Source organism: Aedes aegypti, chromosome 3 (assembly GCF_002204515.2).
Source record: "Aedes aegypti strain LVP_AGWG chromosome 3, AaegL5.0 Primary Assembly, whole genome shotgun sequence".
Classification (NCBI taxonomy): Eukaryota; Metazoa; Arthropoda; class Insecta; order Diptera; family Culicidae; genus Aedes; species Aedes aegypti.
The window spans coordinates 113,603,915-113,627,559 of NC_035109.1; the positions used below are offsets into that span (position 1 = coordinate 113,603,915).

Genomic DNA, 23,645 nt, shown 5'->3' on the forward strand with positions numbered 1-23,645 from the left:
CTAACAAAAACTCGTTCCGTGACAACCATGAAGATGCAGAGGTATACTCGGTTTTAATAATGGATGTCACACTAACATTCCTTTCCATCCCTGATGACCGATGATGATGGCGCCGTTATTGACTTTATAATATTTGGAATTCTCGAAATTATACACTGAAGATGGTAAGCTACTCCCAATCTCCATCTGTTGGTTTCTTGTGCAATTCCGATTGGGCAGCGTCCATTTATTACGTAACGCTAAAATTGGAAATTTTTGACACCCTCCCCCCCCGTAACGCTTTTTGTATGAAATTTTTTAAATTTTTGTATGAGCCGTAACGCTTGAGCCTACTCCCCCCCTCCCCCTAGAGCGTTACGTAATTTGTGGATGCCGCCTTGTTCTGGTCAATCACGGAGTAGCAACTATGAATTGTACGGCCATCAATGCTTATGCTCATGGAAGAATTGGGAATTCAAGACATTATGCCTGAAATAGATCTCTTAAGCCATCGCATTTTTTTTTTATATTTTAAATGTTTTACCAAGACTTTTCTCATGATTTTTATTGTAGAGGAAAAATATTAAACATTTTCGAGATAAAACAGGATGGATCATATTCTGCGGAAATGAAAATATTTTTCATTTTTCAGGAAATTCTTCGAAAAAAAACTTAAATATTTCATAAGACTTTTTAAATTTCGCATAGATTTTGTCAAGAACTTTTCTAAAAGCTTCATTGCAAAATAGCATTCAAAATGACAAATTTTGTCAATAATCAATAAAAAAAATGCTTGAAACATATCAAGGAGTTTTCAATTAATTTTCAAATAACTGTAATTATCATTGAAATTATAAGCTTTCTATACAGTAAGAAACCCGAAACTTAAATAATTTACAAGCATTTCAAAAGTTTTGAAGAAGTCTAAATTGTAACTAACCTTTTTTGGGTTGATAAGAAAGTTTCACAGATTCTTAAATTATGTTATTTTTTGTGAAAATTTTTGTCAGGATTGTATGGAGATTTTGAGAACTCTGTGAAAAAGCCGTCAAGAAGTTACAAAAAATGGTCAGAGTTATCAGAAAATTACACAGCATTCTGTCAGAATTACACCTCGAATTATTTGAAAAACCGATCAATATATACAACAAGAGCTCTGCTCAGAATCCTGTCCTTGATTTTGAAAGAATGTTGCCCTTCTACCTTGTTGAAATCCCGACAAGAGTTTCGTGGATTCCGTCAAGGATAGTGTTAGATTCTTGTTCAATATTCCATTAAAATTTCTTTATGGACTCTGCCAGGAATTCAGTGAGACTGTGTGGTGAATTTAGTCTTTATGCAGCATCCTTTATATAAGCTTAATAGGATTTCAATTTTTCTTGCCAACTTCTCAAAGAGTCGTAAACAAAACATTTCTAGTAATTCAATTAATAAAATGGGAGATCGAAGTATCTGTGGCTGTTGGTGGGCTAATTTCCAGCATACATTGAGAGCCCCCTTATGAGATTTTTCCAGGGTCCCGAAATCCAAATCTGGCACTGCTTATTGGTCGAATGACATTTAGTCAAAAATACATATGGTCGAATGGACATATGGTCGAACATAATTTGATTACTTTAAGAAGCATAAGATACATTTTCTTACTCATAGTAAATCAGTTTATTGTGACTTCCAGCTAAATTACATTATTTGAGCAAACATGTATTTATCCTGTGTATCGCGTGACTTAATATGAGTCGACTGAGGTACCGGAAGATCACTTGCTTTCATCTGAAATCAGCACGTCGTGAAATATCCGGTTTTCACAATAAGCCTTTATCAGAAAAATGACACCAAATTACTTAACAAACGCAAGGAGTCAAACAATTTTGTGGGGGTCGGGGTGGTCAATTAAAATAACAAAATATCGTTCGTCACATATTGAAATCTTGATGTTTGTTCAAGAAATTTCATCAGTACAGTAGAGTAGATTTCTTCGACTCTATCACGATGTTTTAGCATATGCAGCTTTCAGTAATATCATGTACTTTTTCAAAGGCTCAATAACTGTGTATTAACACAAAAAAAATAATATTCGACTATGTTTTCTACCAAATGTCATTCGACCAAATGTCCTAAAGCCGCTTATTTGTTCTACGCGAATCTATGACATTTGGTCAAAAGACATTTAGTCGAATGACTTTTGGTCGAATGACATCTAGTAGAAAGTACATGTACATTTGGGCGAATGTATATTTCATCGAATGGATATTTGGTCGTTAGGAATTTAATTGCCTTAAGAAGCATTTGTCATTCAGCAGTTATGTATAAAGAACGATAAAACTTTTAAAAATAATAAATTCAACAATGTTCGATATTCCACAATGTGAGTGATGAAAATATTTAGGAGGATGATTTTTTGAAAGAATAAGAAATTCAACAAATCAATATCCAACGCTGAGCAATAAATAGATACATTTACCTTTGAGTTTCTACAAAATTGAGTAAAATAAAACGTCTCGTCTTCCAATCTAAAAATAGCTGATGAATGAGAACAATAGTACATATACTAAAACGTTGTAAGGCATAGGTTATGATTATCATGTAAATAAATTCGTGATGTAGATAAAAGTTAAGATCATCCATTGTGCAAAAAATCTAGTTTAGCATAAATCTGTTGAAGCATACGATTTTTCGATCAACCATTACTAAATAATCTTACGACGAAATCTTCTCAAGTCATTCGACCAAATGTCATTCGATTTGATTTCTATCGAGTAAATGTCTTATACCGTCCTACGCACTTCTCGCCCCACTGCTTGAGATGTGAAAGGACAATATTTGACTGTTTACAATAATATACAAAATAGCAGCCAATACCTTACTCACTGCCAACAAGAAGTGCAACTACTCGACAAAGTTTGCAATGGTGCAAGTGGTTAAACTCGTTTCTGCTAGTAACTCCGCACATCGTTCTTTGCCCTGAGGTTCTTAAGGGCTCCCTTTCACACGTTACAAGGCTGGTAGCTAGCTAGCTCGACTAAACAGAAAACCAAAAAAAAAAACGAAAAAGAAATGCTACGTAACTCCACACACGTGTTGATATCGCAACGATAACGTACCGCAACCATGAACATGACTCGATGGGGCAAGATTAATCAATTCATAACTTCCAGCAATTTCCGCTGGCCGGTCTTGCACCGACCTTGGCAGGGAAAGATCACCTCAACAACCCTTGGAGACGCGAGGGGGGCGTTGGTTTTACTAATCAGTGCGTGAACAATTTCACTGAGTCTCTTTCCGCTAAACGCGACGCCGATGCACTGACTGACTAGGTACCACTTTGTGCTTCGACTTGCCGGCTAGCTAATCGATTGCAACGTTTAACTCACCGCACTTGTGGCAGCTAGCTACGGTATTGGACAAAACATTTGCATTTGCTTTTCGATTTTCTAGAAAGAAGAAGAGAAAATGAATGAATAATTATTGTTTGAAAAATATAAAATGTTCAATACTTGCATATTGAATGTTACCCCAGATCATGATCAAGTAACTGAAATCTAGCCTATAAAAGTTAATCATTTTGTACGAAAATCAAAAATGTTGCAAATGTATCGTTCAACATTGTAGATCAGGCTTAGTCGCGCCGGGAGGCTTCGAATTCCATTGTCATCGTGGCGCATAGCATGTTTGATCGCGAAATGATATCTATTAGACAAATGTGTTCAAAAGCGACGACGGTTGCTAATCATGATCAATCAGCGGGATCAAATGAAGGCACACAGAATCAATTTCTTGCTGACCGTTTGACCTTAACCTCTGTTGTTTATTTTTTTCTTTATACATTATGGACATGTTCACAAGTTTGACATGTCACCGGAGGAGGTAAATAAAGGCGGGCTAAGAAAATTAATGCTAATGGCAAATTAGCTTCTGTTTGAAAATTTATTTACTACTAGAACAGTGTTGAGATCCATTTATGTGGAGATTTCGCTAACTAGTTTTTCTGCATTTTTTATACACTTACGTTAACAATACCAATTAAAACAAGACACAAGATTAAATCAGCCAGATAATAGAAGTGTTAGCAAAAAATAAAATCGTACATAAAAGTATGTCTACATATTTTTCGTTAGTGCATATTTCTATTTAAGTTTCTCCTAATTTGTATATACATTAAAATGCTACAGTGCTTGCCTAATTATGGCAACACTCGTTTTACCATTATTTTTTTGCTATTCCAACAAAATAAATTATTTTGTTGTACAGTGAAACCTCCATGAGTCGATGTTCAATGACTTGATATCGACTCATGGAACCATACTTAAACAAAATTCCATTTATTACTATGATGGTCTCCTCAATCCACTATTCAAAGCATTTCTGTTCTATTACTCGATATTTCCATGAGTTGATGATCACTCCAGATATTGACTCACGGAGGTTTGACTGTATTGCTATCAACTATTTGAGAACAAGCACATTACGTACTAACACAAACTGAAAATAAATTTCGTTTTAAGTTCGGAAGATAAAAGGTCAAAGAACAAAATGTAGAAGAATAAAGAATAAAGAAAGGACAAAAGATCGAAAACCTTTGTTTAAAGATGGGATATCTTTATATGAAGCAAATGATTTTCGATCTTTTGTCATTTCGATGTTTTTGATCTTGTCTTTCGATTTTTTGTTCTTACGACGTTTTACTTACGTTTGTCCCTGAACCTTCGTTTACCACTTGCAGTCTGCTTCAGTGTCAGTGTCAGTCGCATCCACAGTGGAGTTCTCTATGTTTCTCTATGAAAAGCCAACTCTAACGCTCGAACCACCGAACCCCTTACCCTCTTATTACGCGACGCTCACCCAATACTCTTTCCTTATTTTTTAAATTTGTTGATAAGAGAAGGTTGCACTACGAAAGAGCTTTTCTTCGTTTTAAACGAAAATGTATTCTTTTGTTTACAATCTTTACTCGTGGTAAAAATACTTATTTCAATAACAGTCAAAAAGTAGGGTTTTTGCGCTTAAAAATTAATTATCTAACGGAAATTCATTAATTTTCATGCTATCACACTGTATGGTAAAACATGTTACATTCAACTCTCCCTCACTCGATATTCTATATTTCGATATCAACTTATAGAACTGTAGTAAAAGTTGGTTTTAATGGCGAATCCGATGGTCCATTGGATCTCAGTTGCACTGGTTTTGTATTCTGTAACTCGATACCCCGCTAACTCAATAATACCATCAATATCGAGTTATGGAGAGTTGATTGTACTACACTGCCGTGAATCGCAAGACAGTCCCATCTGTTAAAAGTAGGCATTGAGAAAATGGGCTATGAAGTTTCCAAATTCTGATTATTCAGAAAAATCCAGAGAATTGGAACATGTTCAAATCTTAAAGAAACTTTCACAATTTGCTTTGCACTACGATGTATCTACGAGAAAAATATAAAGATGATCAAGGAACGGTTCATTTTTGTGTTACACGGTGCAGAAATCTTTAGCGGGACTGATACAGGGTGTCCGCAAATTATCCGTACAAACTTTGAAGACATGGTTCTATACAATCAAGCGTAATAAATTCAATATTCTTGCATGGTTTTAAACATTGGCTTATTATATTCTTATGAAGTAAGTTTGACACCATTCCGATTTCAAATAATTGCAAAACAAACCCAAATGTATTGAGGTGTCTTAAAGGAAGCTGTTTTCCGAGCTTTATGACGGAAGAGAAATGTCCATAGAACTCACTGGATTTGAAACGTACAATTTTCTATTTCCAGTCTAACTTGAAGCTACTAACCTGTAGATTACTTCAAATAATAATAGGACGTTTGGATTCATCTCTTTTAGGTTTTAGGGATAACACATCTCCAGTATGACTAGCGGCCCTCAGGAAAAACGTCTCCGAAAAATTTAAATTTGCCTATCTCAGTGACAAGCAATCATTTCGATTTTTTTTAAAGTGGTATTTTGTGTTAACATATAGATGTATTATAAAAGGTACATGGACATTGATTCTTCATTGTTTTCAATGCGAGATCAACTTTACAATATTTTGCTGTTCGGATAATTTGCGGACACCCTGTACCGTATACTCTTAATTATGGGACAATTTGACTTGCTGTTTTTCCTAATGTCTCCGAACAAATCATATTATCTCATTAGTGCAGGTGAAAAAGCATTGGAAGATCTGTTGAAAACTGAACTTAATTTAATTTTGACGAAAATGCAGATGGGACTGACTTGCGATTCACGGCAGTATGGTTCCAATAAAAATATTTATAAATTATTTGCGTCGTTATGCATCGCAAGCATTCCATTCAATTCTGATAATTATACTAGGTACTAGGATGGAACATTGTATTTTTAAAATTTTAAATTATTTGTAATTTTTATATCTGACAATGTTTATGGATTCATTAAGATGTTATGTTTTCTTTTCTTTCAGATGCTCTTTAGAATCTCTCTCATTCTTCTGCTGCCTCTCGTGCTTGGCTTGGTCCCTCCACCGGTACGCATTTCCGTGTCGGGGAACTTTTTTGAAATGCTTTTCGACGAAACCAGTATATTTCTGCGGAATGACACGGTGAAACGCATCCCGGACACTAATCACTTCCTCAAAGAGTACGATTTCATTGTGATCGGTGCCGGTTCGGCGGGTTCTGTGGTAGCGAACCGCCTCTCGGAAGTCAAAGACTGGAACGTGCTTCTTCTGGAGGCCGGAAAAGACGAGAACATGCTCACAGATGTTCCCCTGACGGCTGGATTGACTACCCTCACAGGTGGGTTTAGCGATTTAAACATTTTAAACACCAAAATGGTTTGTATAGATTCATGTATTTCATGAAACTCGCGCCTTTATGAGCTATTTTCACAAATTTCAAAACAAAATTATTGGCAATGTTATTGTGATGAACCGTTCATAAACTTTATACTAGGTTTAAAATGCCTGCTCTGTAGAACAAATTGCAATAAACATTATTTAATACCGTAAAACCTCTTAATTTTAGAAACATGTTCATTTATTGTGAGACCTTTGTCTAGGATTTTGCATAAATTCCTATCATGATTGTATAAAATTCTTAGCTCTGATTCTTTGAGAGTCCTGCACACATGGTAAGATTGGTTATTGAACTAGATTTAGTATCAAATGATGAAAAGTTCATGACAAATAAATGTTTTTTTTTTCGAAAAAATTATTCTAATCTTAAAAAAATGTTTTCATTACTGTTTCATTTTATGTGTATATGTGTAAAATTAATAAAAAAAATTAAACTAAATTATTAGTTTTAAAAGTTTTAACTTGGTATTGGTAGAGCAATCAAAATTCAATGCTACCCCACTAAAGAATGTTATTTTTTTTTGTAATTTCAGACACATTAACAATTTGTTTGATCCTTCTCGTCCATTGTAAGACGAAAAGTAACGTTCAAATTGAACCTGATCAGACAGCATTGGCAGCAACGGTCTGTGAACATTTGTAGTGGCTTTGATGCTTGCTCGATGAAACCTGTTTCGTGCCGCCGCTTTGCTTACGTTTTTGCTCTCTGCGCTCTCTGGTTGTGTGTAAGAAGCAGTGATGAATATTCATCTTCCCCTTCAAAATGCTTCTGTGACCAAACAATACACCAGCTGTGATGAACCCGCAAACCGCTAAATATCACCTTTAACTATGAATGTGTGTAAAATACAGGTGTTCAATTGGCAATGGCAAGTTCATCCCAAGAGAATGCTCTCGCTTGTTATTAGGAGATTGTTACGTACATCATATGTTGATGTTTAATTTGATATATTGCAAGGCAATAAATCATCATATTCAGTATCATAAGGGCTTAGTTGCGTGAGAGGGTTAACGATTTTTTCAACTATTTATTTTTCTTGATTTTCTGAAAATATGATTTAAGTGTGCCAAACAAATATGATGGTGCAGCAGTAGTAGTATTATATATTGAATTAGTTAATTTTAGTTTATTTGAGTAAGCTTAAGAGAGGTTCTATGACGACTTTCATTACTGTCTTTTCTGTTAAATTTATACATTATTGAGTTTAAATTATATGTAAAGGTTGTTAGGTTCCTTACACAGAATCATTTAAATGGTGATAGAGGGTCACAATTATTTTAGAGGCTCATCATTTGGTCGTCGTTAAGTCAGAGTGGACCAAGTGACAATTATAATGTTTTGAGAAAAATGGGTTTAAGGTGAAACACTTTGGAATCAGCTTCTAAGATCGCACTAAAACTTCAAAGGAACAAATCTAGTAAATAAAGCATCTCACAACAGTTCACTTTTTATTTTGGCTTTGTGCACTAGCAGAAAGCTTAAAATAAGAAGATCAGAAACATTTGCCAACTATTGCTCCAGTTTTGTGCCTTTGAAAACGCGAGTAGGGGGAGAAGTCGGCCATTGTGCCGGCCATCATTGGATTCCGAGATGTTTCACCTTAAAGTCTAACGCACCTTAAAGTCTAAGGATAAGCAGATTATCAAGATTCTTTGATACCAGTATCGTAAATTCTTCAATAATCCATATCGTCAATACCAAAATCAGTGGCATTCCGATAGCTTGAAAATTAAATTTTTTGTAGGGTCAGGGCATTGAAGACCACAAAAAATCAAATATGTGTTCAGTCAGAGTGGACCAAGTGAAAATCTTGAGTACCAATCAAAATATACAGGACCAATAAGCAATTTCGAGCACATTCCACACATACACCACAGAATTGCCATAAAATTGTATCGGACTCTAAAATTGACTTAAAAAATGCAATAATCAATCAGTTTATTGCTTTTCAACACTTGGTCCACTCTGTCTGCACAGAAATTGTTGCAATTTCTGACCACTCATCCAAATATGGTAAATGGTCAAAAATCAAAACCAAATGCATCGAATTAGGTAATATTTATAAATTTCTTTTGATGGATAAGTAGAAGAATCATTCGATGTCGAAAAATCTGACAAATCTCTTGAAATGTTTTTCATTTCATCGCATTCCACAGCGCGCTGATCATTTTTGCTGTTATGGTAATAAACACTTGGTCCACTCTGACTGCATACTTTTATGGATTTTTATTGATCATCCAGAGTGAATTTATTACATATCTCTCGCAGTTTACAACATTAATCAAATCTGATCAAAGTGAAATGAAGATAAAGTAATTTTGCAGCTAATGAAAGAATAATCCAATTTTTCCATGTTTTGTACTTGGTTCGCTCTGACTTAACGCCAACCATTTATAGTTGGGAAAATGGATCTCTCCATATATAAGACTTCTGTAGAGATATTTTCTGTAATTTCTTTATAAATCCTTGGAAAAATTTCCTGACGGAACCCTTGAATGAACTTAGGAAGAACTTTTTGAGGAGTTTGTAAAATAGGGGAACTTCTGAGGGTCTTTTCTGTCATGAAAAGCAAAGAATTTTGGAATAATAATAATTCTCATCTGAAAACAAACCCTCTCAAGTATTATCTATAAACTTTTCTGGAAAAATCATGGGACGAGTCTCTGGAGAAATTAAAGTGCTTTCGCGGAACTTTTCTCAAGATTAATCTTTGAATTAACAAAGGAATCAATCGACTCTCGAAGAGTATGAGATAGGCAATTTTTTCCTGAACTCAAATGCTTAAAACTTTATGATATATGGATGGAATTCGATGCTTCCAGAATCAGTCGACGGCAAATTTGGTCTAGTTTCAGGAACTTGCTTGGCCATGCAAATTGGCCTTCGGATACTGGAGATGTTCCGAATATTCCGAGATCATGTCCAAATGACATTTTTTTTCCTGTCGCTTGTGCGATGTGAGGTTGTATAAATGTTCACAATTTTTCATAAAACTAGAACTTATTGGAAGTTGAATGCCGTTGAACGCATTAAGACTAGTTGAAAATTTTCAGATATATGTCCATTTCCGTAAAATTGGTTCCGAAAAATATGGTCAGTTTTGTATTTAAATCGTGTTAATATTATACGGATCCAAGTGGGCATCAAACTTCAAAATTTTGCTTTCGGCAGCACCATTAGATGCACGGACCACTATATAGTAGGTTCCAGGAGCGCTGAAGGAAATGGTCAATTAGGAGCATGTCTGGGTATGTCTGGGTATATGGGTGTCAAGCTTCAAGATTTTTAAAGGTAAAGCTCCTGGGAGCATATTCAGAACCAGCAGTTGCTAAACCACTGTATAGCATGTTACAAGTGCTCCGGGACACGTGGTCAAGTTCCGAATTAGCCACTTCTCTACGGGCTCCTGGAATCCACTATAGAGTGGCTATTACAGCTTGCGGTTCTGAAAATGCTCCACATCCTCCAAGCCACATGGAACCTACTGTCTATGGTAGACGGTGATTCTTAAACTGCTTCCGGAAGCATGAATTTTATAAATATTAAACTCTGTTGCCCAATTTGATATGATTTCGTACATGTGTGAAATTGGCCACTTCTATCGGGTTACCTCGAATCTACTAGTGATGGTCAGGTTTCAAATTTTCCAAACCCGAACCCGACCCGTACCCGACTTATTTTATTTCTTTAAGGTGATTATAGAATGAAGCCACACCTCAAATTTTTAAGAGCACAAGTCTTGAGAATCAAACAGCGCTTGGCATTCCACCTCTTCCAGGCGGCGCTTTTTGTCCCGGAATAGGCGGGTTTGCTGTTTCCGCTTCAGTCTGTATCGTTCCACGTTTTGCCGCGTACCATGCTGCTGCATTGCAGCCCGCGCCGCATTATTCTCCTCTAAAACCTCCTGGCACTCCTCGTCGAACCAATCGTTTCTTGAGCTCTGTTCCACAAATCCGACAATGCTTTCGGCAGTGTCGTTAATGGGTGCTTTGACTGTCCTCTAGCAGTCCTCAAGAGGGGCCCTATCGAGCTCGTCCTCATCCGGCAACGCTGCCTCAAGATGCTACGCGTACGCATTGGCGACATCCGGTTGTTTCAGCCGCTCGAGATTGTACCGGGGCGGGCGTCGGTACCGTACATCATTGATGACGGATAGTTTTGGGCGCAGTTTCACCATCACCTGGTAGTGGTCGGAGTCAATGTTAGCGCCACGATAGGTTCTGACGTCGGTTATGTAGGAGAAGTGCCGTCCATCGATCAAAACGTGGTCGATTTGCGATTCTGTCTGCTGAGGTGATCTCCAGGTGTACCGATACGTGCTGGAAATAGGTGCTACGAATAGCCATGTTCTTGGAAGTGGCAAAATCTATCAGTCGTAGGCCATTTTCGTTTGTCAGCCGGTGGGCGCTGAACTTTCCAATCGTCGGTCTGAACTCCTCCTCCTGGCCAACCTGAGCGTTCAAATCTCCTATGATGATCTTGACGTCGTGGCTTGGGCAGCAGTCGTTCTCGCGTTCGAGCTGCGCGTAAAATGCGTCCTTGTCATCATCAGTGCTTCCGGAGTGCGGGCTATGCACGTTGATTATGCTGAAGTTAAAGAATCGGCCTTCAATTCTTTCGTTGATCGGCCACCACCCGATCACGCACCTTTGCATATCACCCATGTATGTATGTGTATGTAGGTAGCCACCATCCTAGCTTGAGTCTTGCTCTGCATGCGGTTCCACTTAACAGTACAGTCAATTTTCATTATCAATCTGAATTCAACATACCATTGTATGAAGGGCCAAAATGGGGTGTGGCGGACCCGTAAGCAGAGACACTTACGCGAATTCCGCGGCTAATAGAGAATCTCCTTCCAATAATATGATCCAACGGAAAGTATAATGAAATTTGCAATAGCTGTCAAGTTATCCACGGGATGGTTTGTTATAAGAAGGGCGCGTCAAATCCGTTACAACTGTTGGGATAGAAGAACCCATCTACAAGGATGTTACGGTTACTTCAACCCGTGACTCCGGCTGGCACTCCACTCCATTGTCCAGCTGTAACTTCAATGATGCCCTGATGCACCCTCCCAATATCACCCATGTTATATTCAATTAAATGGTTGTTATGTAATAAAATTAAATACAGTATAAAATATAAAAAATGTGAGAAATCATCAACAACTCAATGATTTGACCTAGAATTTTGGAATGAAAGATAAACAATATTAAATACATAATAATAGATTGCTCCAACAAGTCTGAAAAAAAATGTCAATGTTTATACTGTTAAATGCTTACGACAGCTTCCTGCAATAATATATTGCTGATATATCCTGAAAAAATACATGAATTAAAAATATCGTTTGCAGGTCCTTTTCGATGATCAGATGAAATGTATGCATGTATGTATGTAGATAGCCACCATCCTTGCTTGAGTCTTGCTCTGCATGCGATTCCACTGGATAGCAAAGCCAATTTCCATTATTAATTTGTATTCATAATACCGTTGTATGAAGGGCCAAAAGGGGCGTGACGGACCCGTAAGCAAAGACACTTACGCAAACCCACCCTCCCACTTCCCAACATGTTATATATATATATATATATATATATATATATATATATATATATATATATATATATATATATATATATATATATATATATATATATATATATATATATATATATATATATATATATATATATATATATATATATATATATATATATATATATATATATATATATATATATATATATATATATATATATATATATATATATATATATATGCAAAGATGTTTATAATAATGTAAATTATGTTCATATATGATTTATAGGTATGTTAAAATTATTGAATTGATGGATATGATGATTTCAATCTCGCAAGTATAATCCGGAAATGAAGCGCAGTGATTCAATTAGTATCTCCAATATATTGATTCCATGATACTCCTGGAAACTGAAGCACTGTAATAGGATAGTAGTTCAAACATATATGATCAATTTGCGTCTCCAGAATATAATAAATTAATAAAATGAGACTCTTTGAGTATAAGATTATCAACTAAATAACATCTTACCACAGAAAAGAAGATTGTCCTAATATTGCTGCAATTAAAAGGTTGTCATTATTATGTGTATGTTTACGACGGCTTCCTGTAGTAGTATGAAATTATATCTAGCTGACATAAGGGGTAATTGCAGCTTGCTTTTGACGGTATTTCTAGAAACACATGTTGAATTATAGACTTCTATTAAGAGCAAACTTATTTAATAAGAGACATAGATTCTCACGATTAATCATGCTATCCGTTTTACGCACCTTTGCATATCACCCATCACTATAAAAGCTGTTCCCAGCTCATGTGTATTGCCGCAGCTCTGGTAGATGGTATGGTTACCTCCAAATGTTCGCACCATTGATCCCTTCCAAACCACTTCCTGCAACGCTACGATGCCGAATCCACGGTCCTTCAGCACGTCGGCGAGTATGCGTGTGCTCCCGATGAAGTTGAGAGATTTACAGTTCCACGTACCGAGCTTCCAATCGCTAGTCCCTTTACGTCGCTGTGGTCTTCGCCGATTGTCCCGGTTTGTATTCTCTCGTTGATTATTCGTTGCTTGATTTTTTTACGGCTGGCTTGCAGGGCCTGACACCAACCCCCTAGATTTCCGGAGGACCATTCCCCCTAAATGTTCGGAGGGCCATAGTGCGCAGTTTAGCTTAGAGTCCTTCTCTGGCACTCGGACGATGATCAGCCGCCCCTGACATGGGGAACAGATGCTGTTGTGAGCTGCTCCAAACATGGAGCACAGACGCTCAATGTTTGCAGAAGCAAAAGCAAACTCCCTCTTCCCTGGCAGCATACGACCAAAGTTCCCACCGGGGGTTGGTTACCCGATCTTCCCCAAGGTTACTCGTACCCCGGCCAGTATCACGAGGAGGTAGGGATAGGAGTTGCTGGGCAAGAGGCTAAGGACCGCACAAAGGGGTCTATTTTATTCCTGCAGGTACGCGAGGTACCAATGGTACGCCATGCCCAGCCATTTACCGCGCCAGAGAAACATACATGTGAATTGTAAATGAAACTCTATGATATTTTTTGATAAAATATGTCTTATATTTATTGATAAGCAATGTCTGATCGAATAATTCGACTTTTTTGCGAGTTCGTTTCCAAAAATTGAACATTTTTAAAGAATTTTTTTGAAAGCAAATGACACGCCTTGGAGATTTTTGATGAAATTCCAGCAGAAATGTTATGCTGGAATTCATCTATGATTCAATTACTGGCGGAATCCGAGAAAGCATTAGCATGGTAATGAAAGTAGTTTATTTATGTAAAAATATCTATCATTACTAAAGATATTGTATGGCCCATAAACTGTGATAATATTGTTTTTATTGTTAACGTTTATGAATGTAATATCTTATTACTGTAGTATATTCTAATGTGGAGATGAAGTTTCCAACTTCGAAAATCTCACTTCATTGTTGAAAATATTCGTTTGTTTGGCATCAGAGAATGGAAGAGATCTAAGTTAGAGAACATGTTTTTCATGGTTACAATAAAATATTTTGCCAGGGTCATGGTTTAGGGAGCATTTGCATATTACGGGTTTGGTGCGAAGTTTAATAATAAAAAAAAACAAATACAGAGCCTTCAACAGTTTTATTTGAGGAAGAAATTGGTTGCTTTAGTTGGATAAAACTACGATCAATACTGGTACATAGATTTTTTGCAAAACAGAGCCGCTTATTGTACCTATATGAATGTTTTATCACAGGTCTTCAAAAGTACCGTTTATTCTTAAATATGTTCAAGTCTTCAAAACTCCAGGTATAAATGCATTCTATTATCTGACTCGGGCGAATATATAAGACCTGTGAAGAATGTCACCCCATCGTTGAAATTTGAAGTTATTCTTCCAATTTCTCTCTAGTAAGAAAAGAAGTAATATATAAAAATCAAGTTCAAAGCGAAAAATAGTTTCTTAACAGATCAAACAGGACATATATATAACACAGTTTTGTAAAGTTTTCATTTTCCATGTGAATATCCGAAAATAATTTCTGCTTAAGATCTTGGGAAAAATATCGACATTTTTGACAAATTTTGTCGCAAAAAAAATCTTTGGCAAATTACTAGGGAATGCTCTGAGAAGCTACTAATTTTGTTTTAAGTGAATTTTTCCTGCATCGCGATGGAATTTGCCAAAAGTAGTTTACGCAACAATTTGCAGAATGATGATTTTTACAGCGTGTTGCGTTCAACATTTTTTTTTGCAATTTCGTAGAAGACCACTTGAGGTTATCAGAAACCATATCAGAATACATTCACCATTATTTTGCTATTTCTGAACTTTTGACAATACTATTTTTTGTAATGAAGTCTCTGAATAATTTCTAGTTGAAATGTTAGAAAAATGTCTAGGAAAGACTCATTCTTAAGCTTTCAGAAGGAATAATCAAATTAAAATCCCAAAAATTATACCAAATAGGTATAGTCAGATTTTTTTTCTTGATATAGCTTTAGGTATTCAATTCTGAATTGTGCTCTAGTTTTCATTAAGAGTATCTCCTTCGGAAGTTTTATTAAACACTAGTGGTCCCGGCAAACTTCGTCTTGCCATCAAGTAGGCTGTAGTAAAAACGTCAAGAAATCCCCCATACAAAATGAAACCATAGTCTTCTTCCGTTTTCCCGATTATCCTGGAGACTTTCCCAAACTTTTTCCTCGCACGAACACGTCGCATGCCTTGTGGAATACAACAGTGAAAAACTTGCGTCAATCCGTTGACCCGTTCTCAAGCCATTTCGTGACATACAAACACCACTCCATTTTTATTTATATAGATTTCATCAATAAAACATATTAAGAGACCGTCAGTTATTACTTTCTGTTGAATTCCAGTGGCGATTGCGATCTCTAATAACAATAGTTGTCTTATTGACATTCCTTCTTCCCCGAAGACCGTATGCACGTGGCCGGTACCGTTATTAGCATTAGAGTTTTGATCTCTCGATTCGTGCATATTGAGAAGAATTAGCTAATAACTCCATTCAATCAATCCTTGTGCAATTTTAATTATTCTATAAATAATAATTATTCTGCAACTTGTTTCGTAGACTACTTTTTTTTAACGATTATAACTCCGTTACAGGTTACAACTGGGGCTACCGTGCTGATCCGATGAATGGTGCTTGTCTTGGTTTGCAGGATGGAGTTTGCAGTTGGCCAAAGGGGCGTGGCTTAGGTGGAACCAGTTTAATCAATTTCCTAATCTACACCCGTGGACACAGAAAAGACTACGACGATTGGGAACGTGCCGGAAATACCGGCTGGGGCTACCGAGAGGTACTGAAGTACTTCAAAAAGTCGGAACGGGTGAAAATAAACAACTTGAAAAGATCTCCTTATCATTCCGGCGAAGGCTATCTCGATATAGAGCACTCGTCGTATGAAACGCCGATGCTGAGGTCGTTCATAGAAGCAGGGAAGCAAATGGGATACGTGGAGACTGATCCTAATGGAGAAAGCCTTTTGGGTTTTTCAAAAGCTCAAGCCACTATGCGTAACGGAAGGCGTTGTAGTACGGCTAAAGCATTTCTCAGGCCCGCCGCTTATAGACCCAACTTGCACATTTCCACACTTTCGAGGGTTACGAGAATTCTGATTGATCCTATAACGAAATCAGCCTATGGCGTAGAGTTCCTCAAGCACAAACGACGGTATGCAGTAAAAGCAAGCAAAGAAGTTGTTCTCTCCGCAGGATCGATTGCCTCACCACAACTTCTGATGCTATCGGGAGTAGGACCAAAGGAGCACCTTCAGGAAGTGGGTGTTCCCGTTGTGAAAGACCTCAGAGTAGGCTTCAATCTGCAAGATCACGTTTCTTTACCTGGCCTGGTGTTCACCGTAAATCAACCAGTTACGGTTCGAGAAAGAGATATGCGTGCTCCGCCGGTTGTGTTGGATTACTTGTTGAACGGAAGAGGACCTTTTACAATTCCTGGTGGTGCGGAAGGAGTTGCATTTGTTAAAACCAATATTACATTTTTGCGTAAGATGTGGTATGCCCATGGCAAACAGAAGAATTGAGTTCTAAATTATGTCTTCACTTGCAGCTCCAGACGTTCCAGACATAGAGTTGGTGCTAGGCACAGGGGCTTTTAATAATGATGATTCGGGATCGTTGCGAACAGCGTTCGGTTTGTCAAGGGAGTTTTACGAGAAGACCTACAGTTCGATTTTGGGACAGCACGCATTCACCATTTCACCGGTTTTACTGAAACCCAAAAGCCGCGGACGAGTTATGCTGAAAAGTCGAAATCCATTCCACTGGCCCAGGATGCAGGGAAATTTCTATCAGAACTATGATGACTTGAGGGTATTGCGAGAAGGCGTTAAGCTTGCAGTTCAAATAGGAGAGTCATCCAAGTTTGCAAGATTCGGTGCCAGATTGCATCGGACGCCGTTCCTGGGTTGTGAGAATCATATCTTCAAGAGTGATGAATACTGGGAGTGCTGCATTCGTCGAATAGGAACAAGTTTACAACATCAGGTTGGTGCAAAGCTAATGCTGATAATCAAATTTATATTCATACAAGGTACTGTTTTAATATTTATTTAGTAAAATCTCAAAAATCTCAAGTTGCACAGGTTTATTTTTTGGCGACGAAAATATTTAGTTTGTTGATAAAGCTTCCACTCACGGTTTTTTTTTTAATTTCTTTATAAGTATCATTAGTATCAAACATTACATTCATTTCTTATAAGGTGTTTTATGTTAGACAACACTATCATCCTAATTTGGTAAAATGAATTTAAGATTTTTTTTTAAATTTATGTTCACAACATATTACATTCCCTTTGCCGTAGGGGTTCCGATTTTTTACAAGTGAGTTGATTTCACCTGCTTATAAGAGAAAAATAAAACGTTTTCAATTTACTTAACCTAACTTAACCTAAATATATAAAGCATTAATCGTGGCAATAGAAGATTGTAACGATTTTTGCTTGAAATTATTAAGTATTTTATTTGACATTTGTTCCAATGTTTCAACATTGGATATTCTATGTAACTCATTGATACTATACCAGGGAGAAAGCTTCAGAATCATTTTCAAAATTTTATTTTGAATCTTCTGAAGAGCTTTCTTCCTGGTATTACAACAGCTAGTCCATGTTGGTACAGCATACAAAATGGCTGGCCTGAAAATTTGTTTGAAGATCAAAAGCTTGTTCTTAAGACAAAGCTTTGATTTTCTATTAATAAGGGGATACATACATTTTACATATTTATAACATATGGCTTGAATGCCCTCAATGTGATTTTCGAAAGTTAAATTCTTATCTAGCATGAGCCCTAGATACTTAACTTCATCTGACCAATTTATTGAAATTCCTTTTATCGTGACAACATTTCTACTTGTAGGTTTCAATTAAAGAGCTTTTGGTTTATGTGATAATATTATTAGTTGAGTTTTGGAAGCATTAGGAGAAATCTTCCATTTTTGCAAGCATGAAGAAAAATATCCAAACTTTTTCGCAACCGACTAAAAATGACACGCAGGCTTCGCCCTTTGGCGGAGAGGCATGTGTCATCTGCAAACAAAACATTTTTGACATGAGGTAACTCAGGTTAGTCAGATGTGAAAATACTGTATAATATTGGTCCCAAAATGCTGCCTTGAGAAGCACAAGTTCTTATAGGAAGTTTTTCTGACCTGTAGGTGAATTCCGGCGAACAATTTTTTCGAAGAGAAGAAATTTTCTTCCATAATCCACCAGCAAGAAAATTTTCTTTTCTTCGAAAAAATACGCGCCGAAATTCGCCTACTGGAGTTCTGATAATTAACCTGAAGTGTACGATTTTACAGATTGCTTTGAATTGTTCTAACAATGTATGTTAGACAATTAAAGTTTTTTAATTTTACGATCAAGCCTTCATACGAAACACTGTCGAATGCTTTTCCTTTGTCTGGAAGAGCCAGACCAATAAAATAGTAAAACTTTATGAGTGATCGAATGTCCATGACGAGAGAAGTATCCTGAAGAGCACTCATCCAATACAATTCTGACATTGGAATTACTTCGTGAATTATTCCATGATCGATGTTTGGGAGTAGTGTTTGATCTTTCGACCTTGACGCTTGCACCTGCGGGGGCGGGCGATGAGGGCAAGATCTCGGGTCGCGCGCCCATTTTCTCTGAGTGCTTTTATATTGCCGAGCAAATGAATGGAGCTGAAAGTGGATTGTTGCTGCTCAGTCAAGGATGACGGATCAATTGTTGAGATCGTATCATGCTATATTTCTAATCTATAAAATATGTAAGACTGCACATTTAATCGTAAATATGATTTTTCAACAAACTATGAATGGCTCGTCACTGTGAGTGTCGACATAAACTCTGATTCATGAATTATTTATGTTAAACATTTTTTTCAAAACACCCCTTTCTTTTTACCTTTATTTTTGTTATTAAAAAAAAAAACTTTGAATGGTTCGACACTATAAGTGTAGACTTGCGGAAGGTTCACTTTTTTTTCAAAAAACTTTGGATAGTTCGTCACTGTAAGTGTCGGCATAAGAATAAGAGTGTTAGGAATGTTACATTTAGATAATTGTTCAACAAACTTTGAATGGTTCGTCACCTCAAGTGTCGGTATAATTTTCCACTACATAGAAATTGTTCATATCAAACGAAATATATTTACATATATGGATGTTTATATCTCACAAATAATTATTTATCATGGTCTAATTGCTTGTCAAAGTGAATCCAGTGACCCAAAGATCCTCCCCACTAACAAACATCCCTCCCAGTAACCTTTGTGGAGATGCAGAGGCAAACACGGTCTCCAAATAGCAAAGGTTACACACTAATATTTCTGCAAGAATATGGCCGGCGCCGTTATTGACCCTGTATAAATAGAGGCACTGAATTATGCACACTGAAGAAGTTTATGGCCAATCCCAGCCGAACTTCTAGTTGATTCTTTGTGCATTTTCACTGACTTCGGTCAATCACGGAATAGCAACCATTGATATACACGCTAGCATGGAAGTACCCATTAATGGGTAAAATGGTACCCATTTCCAACTAAAGTGGCTTAACTCATTAAAAGAGTAAAGTCCATTTACCCATTAAAGAGTATTCGCTTCGAACTTCAAATAATGGGTATTTTTCACTCTTGCTGCCTTGTGCGAACATGGGTAATAAAACCCCATTATTTTGAGGGTTGCTGCAGATTGAGGTTATGGAAAGTGTTTTAGATTAAACAAAATCTTCATATAATAAAGAAAAGAAAAAAAATGAAAGACCTAGTACCACTTTTATTTCTCATAGTTCTTAACATATTCAACGAGAAGTGAAAATTCAGCATGAAGGTGGCAATTTTGCATACAGTCCAAGCACTACGGGAATCGTTGCAAATCGCCGGTAAATTCTGCTAGTTACCTTGTGGTCATCCAATTATCTGTAACGAGCAAAACGATTAATAATAGATTAACTAGATTAACTAGAATGTATCCGCTGATATTACTTACGTATCGGAAAAAAGAGCATGTATACGTATACGATTTTCCTCCGTAATTATCGATCAAACAGTTCTATTTCTTCACTAATACCGAGTGGTTAAAGGCAGAAATTGAAAAAATGTCACTTTTGCTTGCAAACTATCATGGGCACTATTTACCCATTAATATCAACAGTAAGGAAACTTCATAATGTGGTTTAAGTACCCTTTTTTATGTCATTGAAAAATACCCTTTTTCTGACAACTCCATACAGAGCATAAAAATGGGTACAAGAAACCCATTTAATGGGTACTTTCATGTTAGCGTGTATGTATGTAGCCAGTCTACACGGAGAAATCAGACTACCCAAAATATAAGTTCTTTTTACTCAAATTTGGGTAAACTGCATTAAGTTTTTACCCACGGTTGCGTTGTTTTGCCTCTCTCGCAAAAGCAATGTTGTCAAAAACAGAGAGAGAGACGCACCGATCCAGCGTCGAAGTTCAATGGAATAAGCCAAATTTGGGTTCTTTCGAGTTTACCTAACGTTAAGTTGTTTTAACCCATCACGGAGACTTCAAAAGCTAACGCTGGGTAGATTTTTATTGCACTGGGTTGTTTGCCGCTGTCAAATGGAAACAACCTTATGATAGGTATACATCAGTAAACCCAAATTTGGGTTATCCCACGGAAGAGCCGAATTGCGTCAAAAGAAGTCAAAGTTGGGTTGATTTGCGGCTCCGTGTAAGCTAAGCTATTTCATGACCGATGTTTGGCATTAAAGTCACCAATGACAACAAATTTTGACTTATTGCGAGTCAATTTATACAAGTCAGTTTGGAGCAATTTTACTTGCTGCCCAGAGCATTGAAAAGGCAAATAGGCAGCTATGAAAGTGTATTTACCAAGCTGTGTTTCAACAGAAACGCCTAAAGTTTCAAAATCTTTAGTTTCATATAACGACAACAGTACGCCTATGAAAGATCATTACGATAAACATTTGTTGTTTATTCACACGACAAATCATGTAAAAATATGAACATTACTACATTCCCGCTATGCATCGCATAGTCGATCATGAACACAAATTCATGTAGGTTATGTAACTTTACACGATTAGAAGTGTAACTTTGCGATAAACATTCCCTTTATGTGCATGTGAGTTTTATAATGATTTGACGCCAAAGATTTTCTTAGAATTTTGGAATTTTAGCTAGAAATCTGTATCCTATGAAGGAGTTTTGAGATTACAGCAATTGTGAAATTAAAAAATTCCTAACATTTTCAAGATTTTAGCAAAAAACAACATGTTAGTATTAGTATTTCTGTGGTATTTTCGTTATTCCGGTAGGTTTCCTGGTAGTATCCCTGGAATTCTCAGAAATTAAAACAAATTCTCACAATAGTGGTTGAATTAAGGATTTTCTTTTTCATTTTTACATTCAGACATTCAAAAGTTTATACTATAATTGAAGATTTCCTTTGAAATCCCAACGGAACTGGAAATCAAAGGAATCTAAAGTTTACAAGAATTCCAAAGATTCGGACCAGAGTTTGCAGGAATTTCACTGAAATCTCAGAGATTCTTACAGAAGTACCGTCTTGAAGATAACCGAATTATTTCAATAGATTAATAGCCAGATCAAATACCGGATTTACAATATTCCCAAAAGAATCCCAGAATCCCAGAATTGTTATAACAAGTCTAGAATGCCTATCGGGAACCCATAATTACTATAGGGATTCCAGAATTCCAAAGGAAATCAGAGAATCGGGGATGGCAGAACTCTTACATAAAATTTAGAATTACTTTATAATAAGCTGAAATCCATCCGACATCCGAGAATTCCTAAGAAACAACATAATTATCGTAATGCCAGATTGAACATAATTATCGTAATGATTATCTTCGTACCTGCCACACGATATATACACATGCAAAATGGTCAATTAACATTGAAAGCTCTCAGTTTATAACTGTATAAGTACTCATAAGAACACTAAGCTGGCAATTTGGCTCTGTCCCAGTTGGGACGTAACACCTGACAGAATACCAGATCTCTCAAATCAATTCAAAAATTCATTACCGGAATCTCAAAATTCGTTTCGAAATATCAAAATTTCTACGGAAATCTGAAAATACCATTCGAAATATCAAGGCTGACAAAGTTTTCCCATGATATTTATTCAAATTTTAATTATTCCATTCATTTCAACATTCTCAAAGCATGAGTAGCAACCTCTGAAGCTAACTACCAGTAGCTTTGTAAAAAATGCTACCTTTATTCATAGCAACGCGTTATTTGTAGTATGTTCGAAAGGTGTAGAAAGAGAAATGACACAAATATGGTCCACTTGTGTTTCACATATAGCGATCACTACCGATATTGTAGTAAACTCAATTTTACTACATTTTATTCATACCGCCCAGTGTTTTGCTCCATGACCCCATTTTCGGCACCGACGGCACTAAGTGGGGTTCTGGAAATTTCCTCCAGGTTTCTGAAAATGTTCCCATGTCACACGGACATTAGTCTTGCTTTTTCCAAAGCTTTAATATTTTTCAGATCTTTTTTGTTAAAGTGAACTGAATAATATTCTTGAGAAAGTTCTTTCCGATACATGCCAGATTGGGTCATGTTTTTTACATAATGATTACTTGGACTAGGGAAAGTTCAAGGAAATTAGATATTCCATTTCTGATCTCTTCAGGTAATTCATAGTTACCTAAGAGAACTTTCAAGACTACTTTGAACAAACGTTCAGTTTTGTAGCCATAAGTATAAAAACTGTTTTCTTCTTATCGTTGAGGTGTTTGAGAAGATGTTCGCTATCTTCAAAAGTTTCCGGCAAATCGCGACAATCTGCTTTCTTTGCGATTTAGAAGGAAACCTTGTTTCCCTTAATGGAGTTCAAGACCTCCTGCCTAAATCCTCCAAATTCGGAACAACTGACTATGACTGACGGTTCTTTTTGTTTTCTCACACGAACCAAAGAGACTGGGCTAGAGATTGGTTCGATTTGATGTTTTGAAAGTGTATCTAAAGCATTTAAAAATGATTGCTCATTTCGATGCAATTATCAACATTAACCTTGGAAGAAAGTTTACATCCGGTTCCATTCTTTTATTCTTGCCACTCGGTTCGTGATTGCAACCATGTTTAGTGAATAAACGAAAAAAAAAGAGACCTTATTAAATATTTTTGCCAAGACTGCGTTCAAGAAGGATTACCACCACTAGCTTTCTCTAACGGGTCCAACTAAAAATCGAACGCACGTGTCCAAACAAGAATCGAAAAGGGATCAATAGTAGACA

At 36.6% G+C, this 23,645-nt stretch overlaps 1 protein-coding gene across 1 annotated transcript in view; it reads left to right on the forward strand.

Annotated features, from left to right (window-relative positions):
• The window catches only part of LOC5575403 (glucose dehydrogenase [FAD, quinone]), a 70,880-nt gene that overhangs the window by 45,659 nt on the left and 1,576 nt on the right, over positions 1-23,645 (forward strand). Inside the window, exons 2-4 of the mRNA XM_001661873.2 lie at positions 6,415-6,748; positions 15,970-16,869; positions 16,934-17,370. Of these exons, the coding sequence (XP_001661923.2) occupies positions 6,415-6,748; positions 15,970-16,869; positions 16,934-17,370 (1,671 nt within the window). The remainder of the gene's footprint in view (positions 1-6,414; positions 6,749-15,969; positions 16,870-16,933; positions 17,371-23,645) is intronic.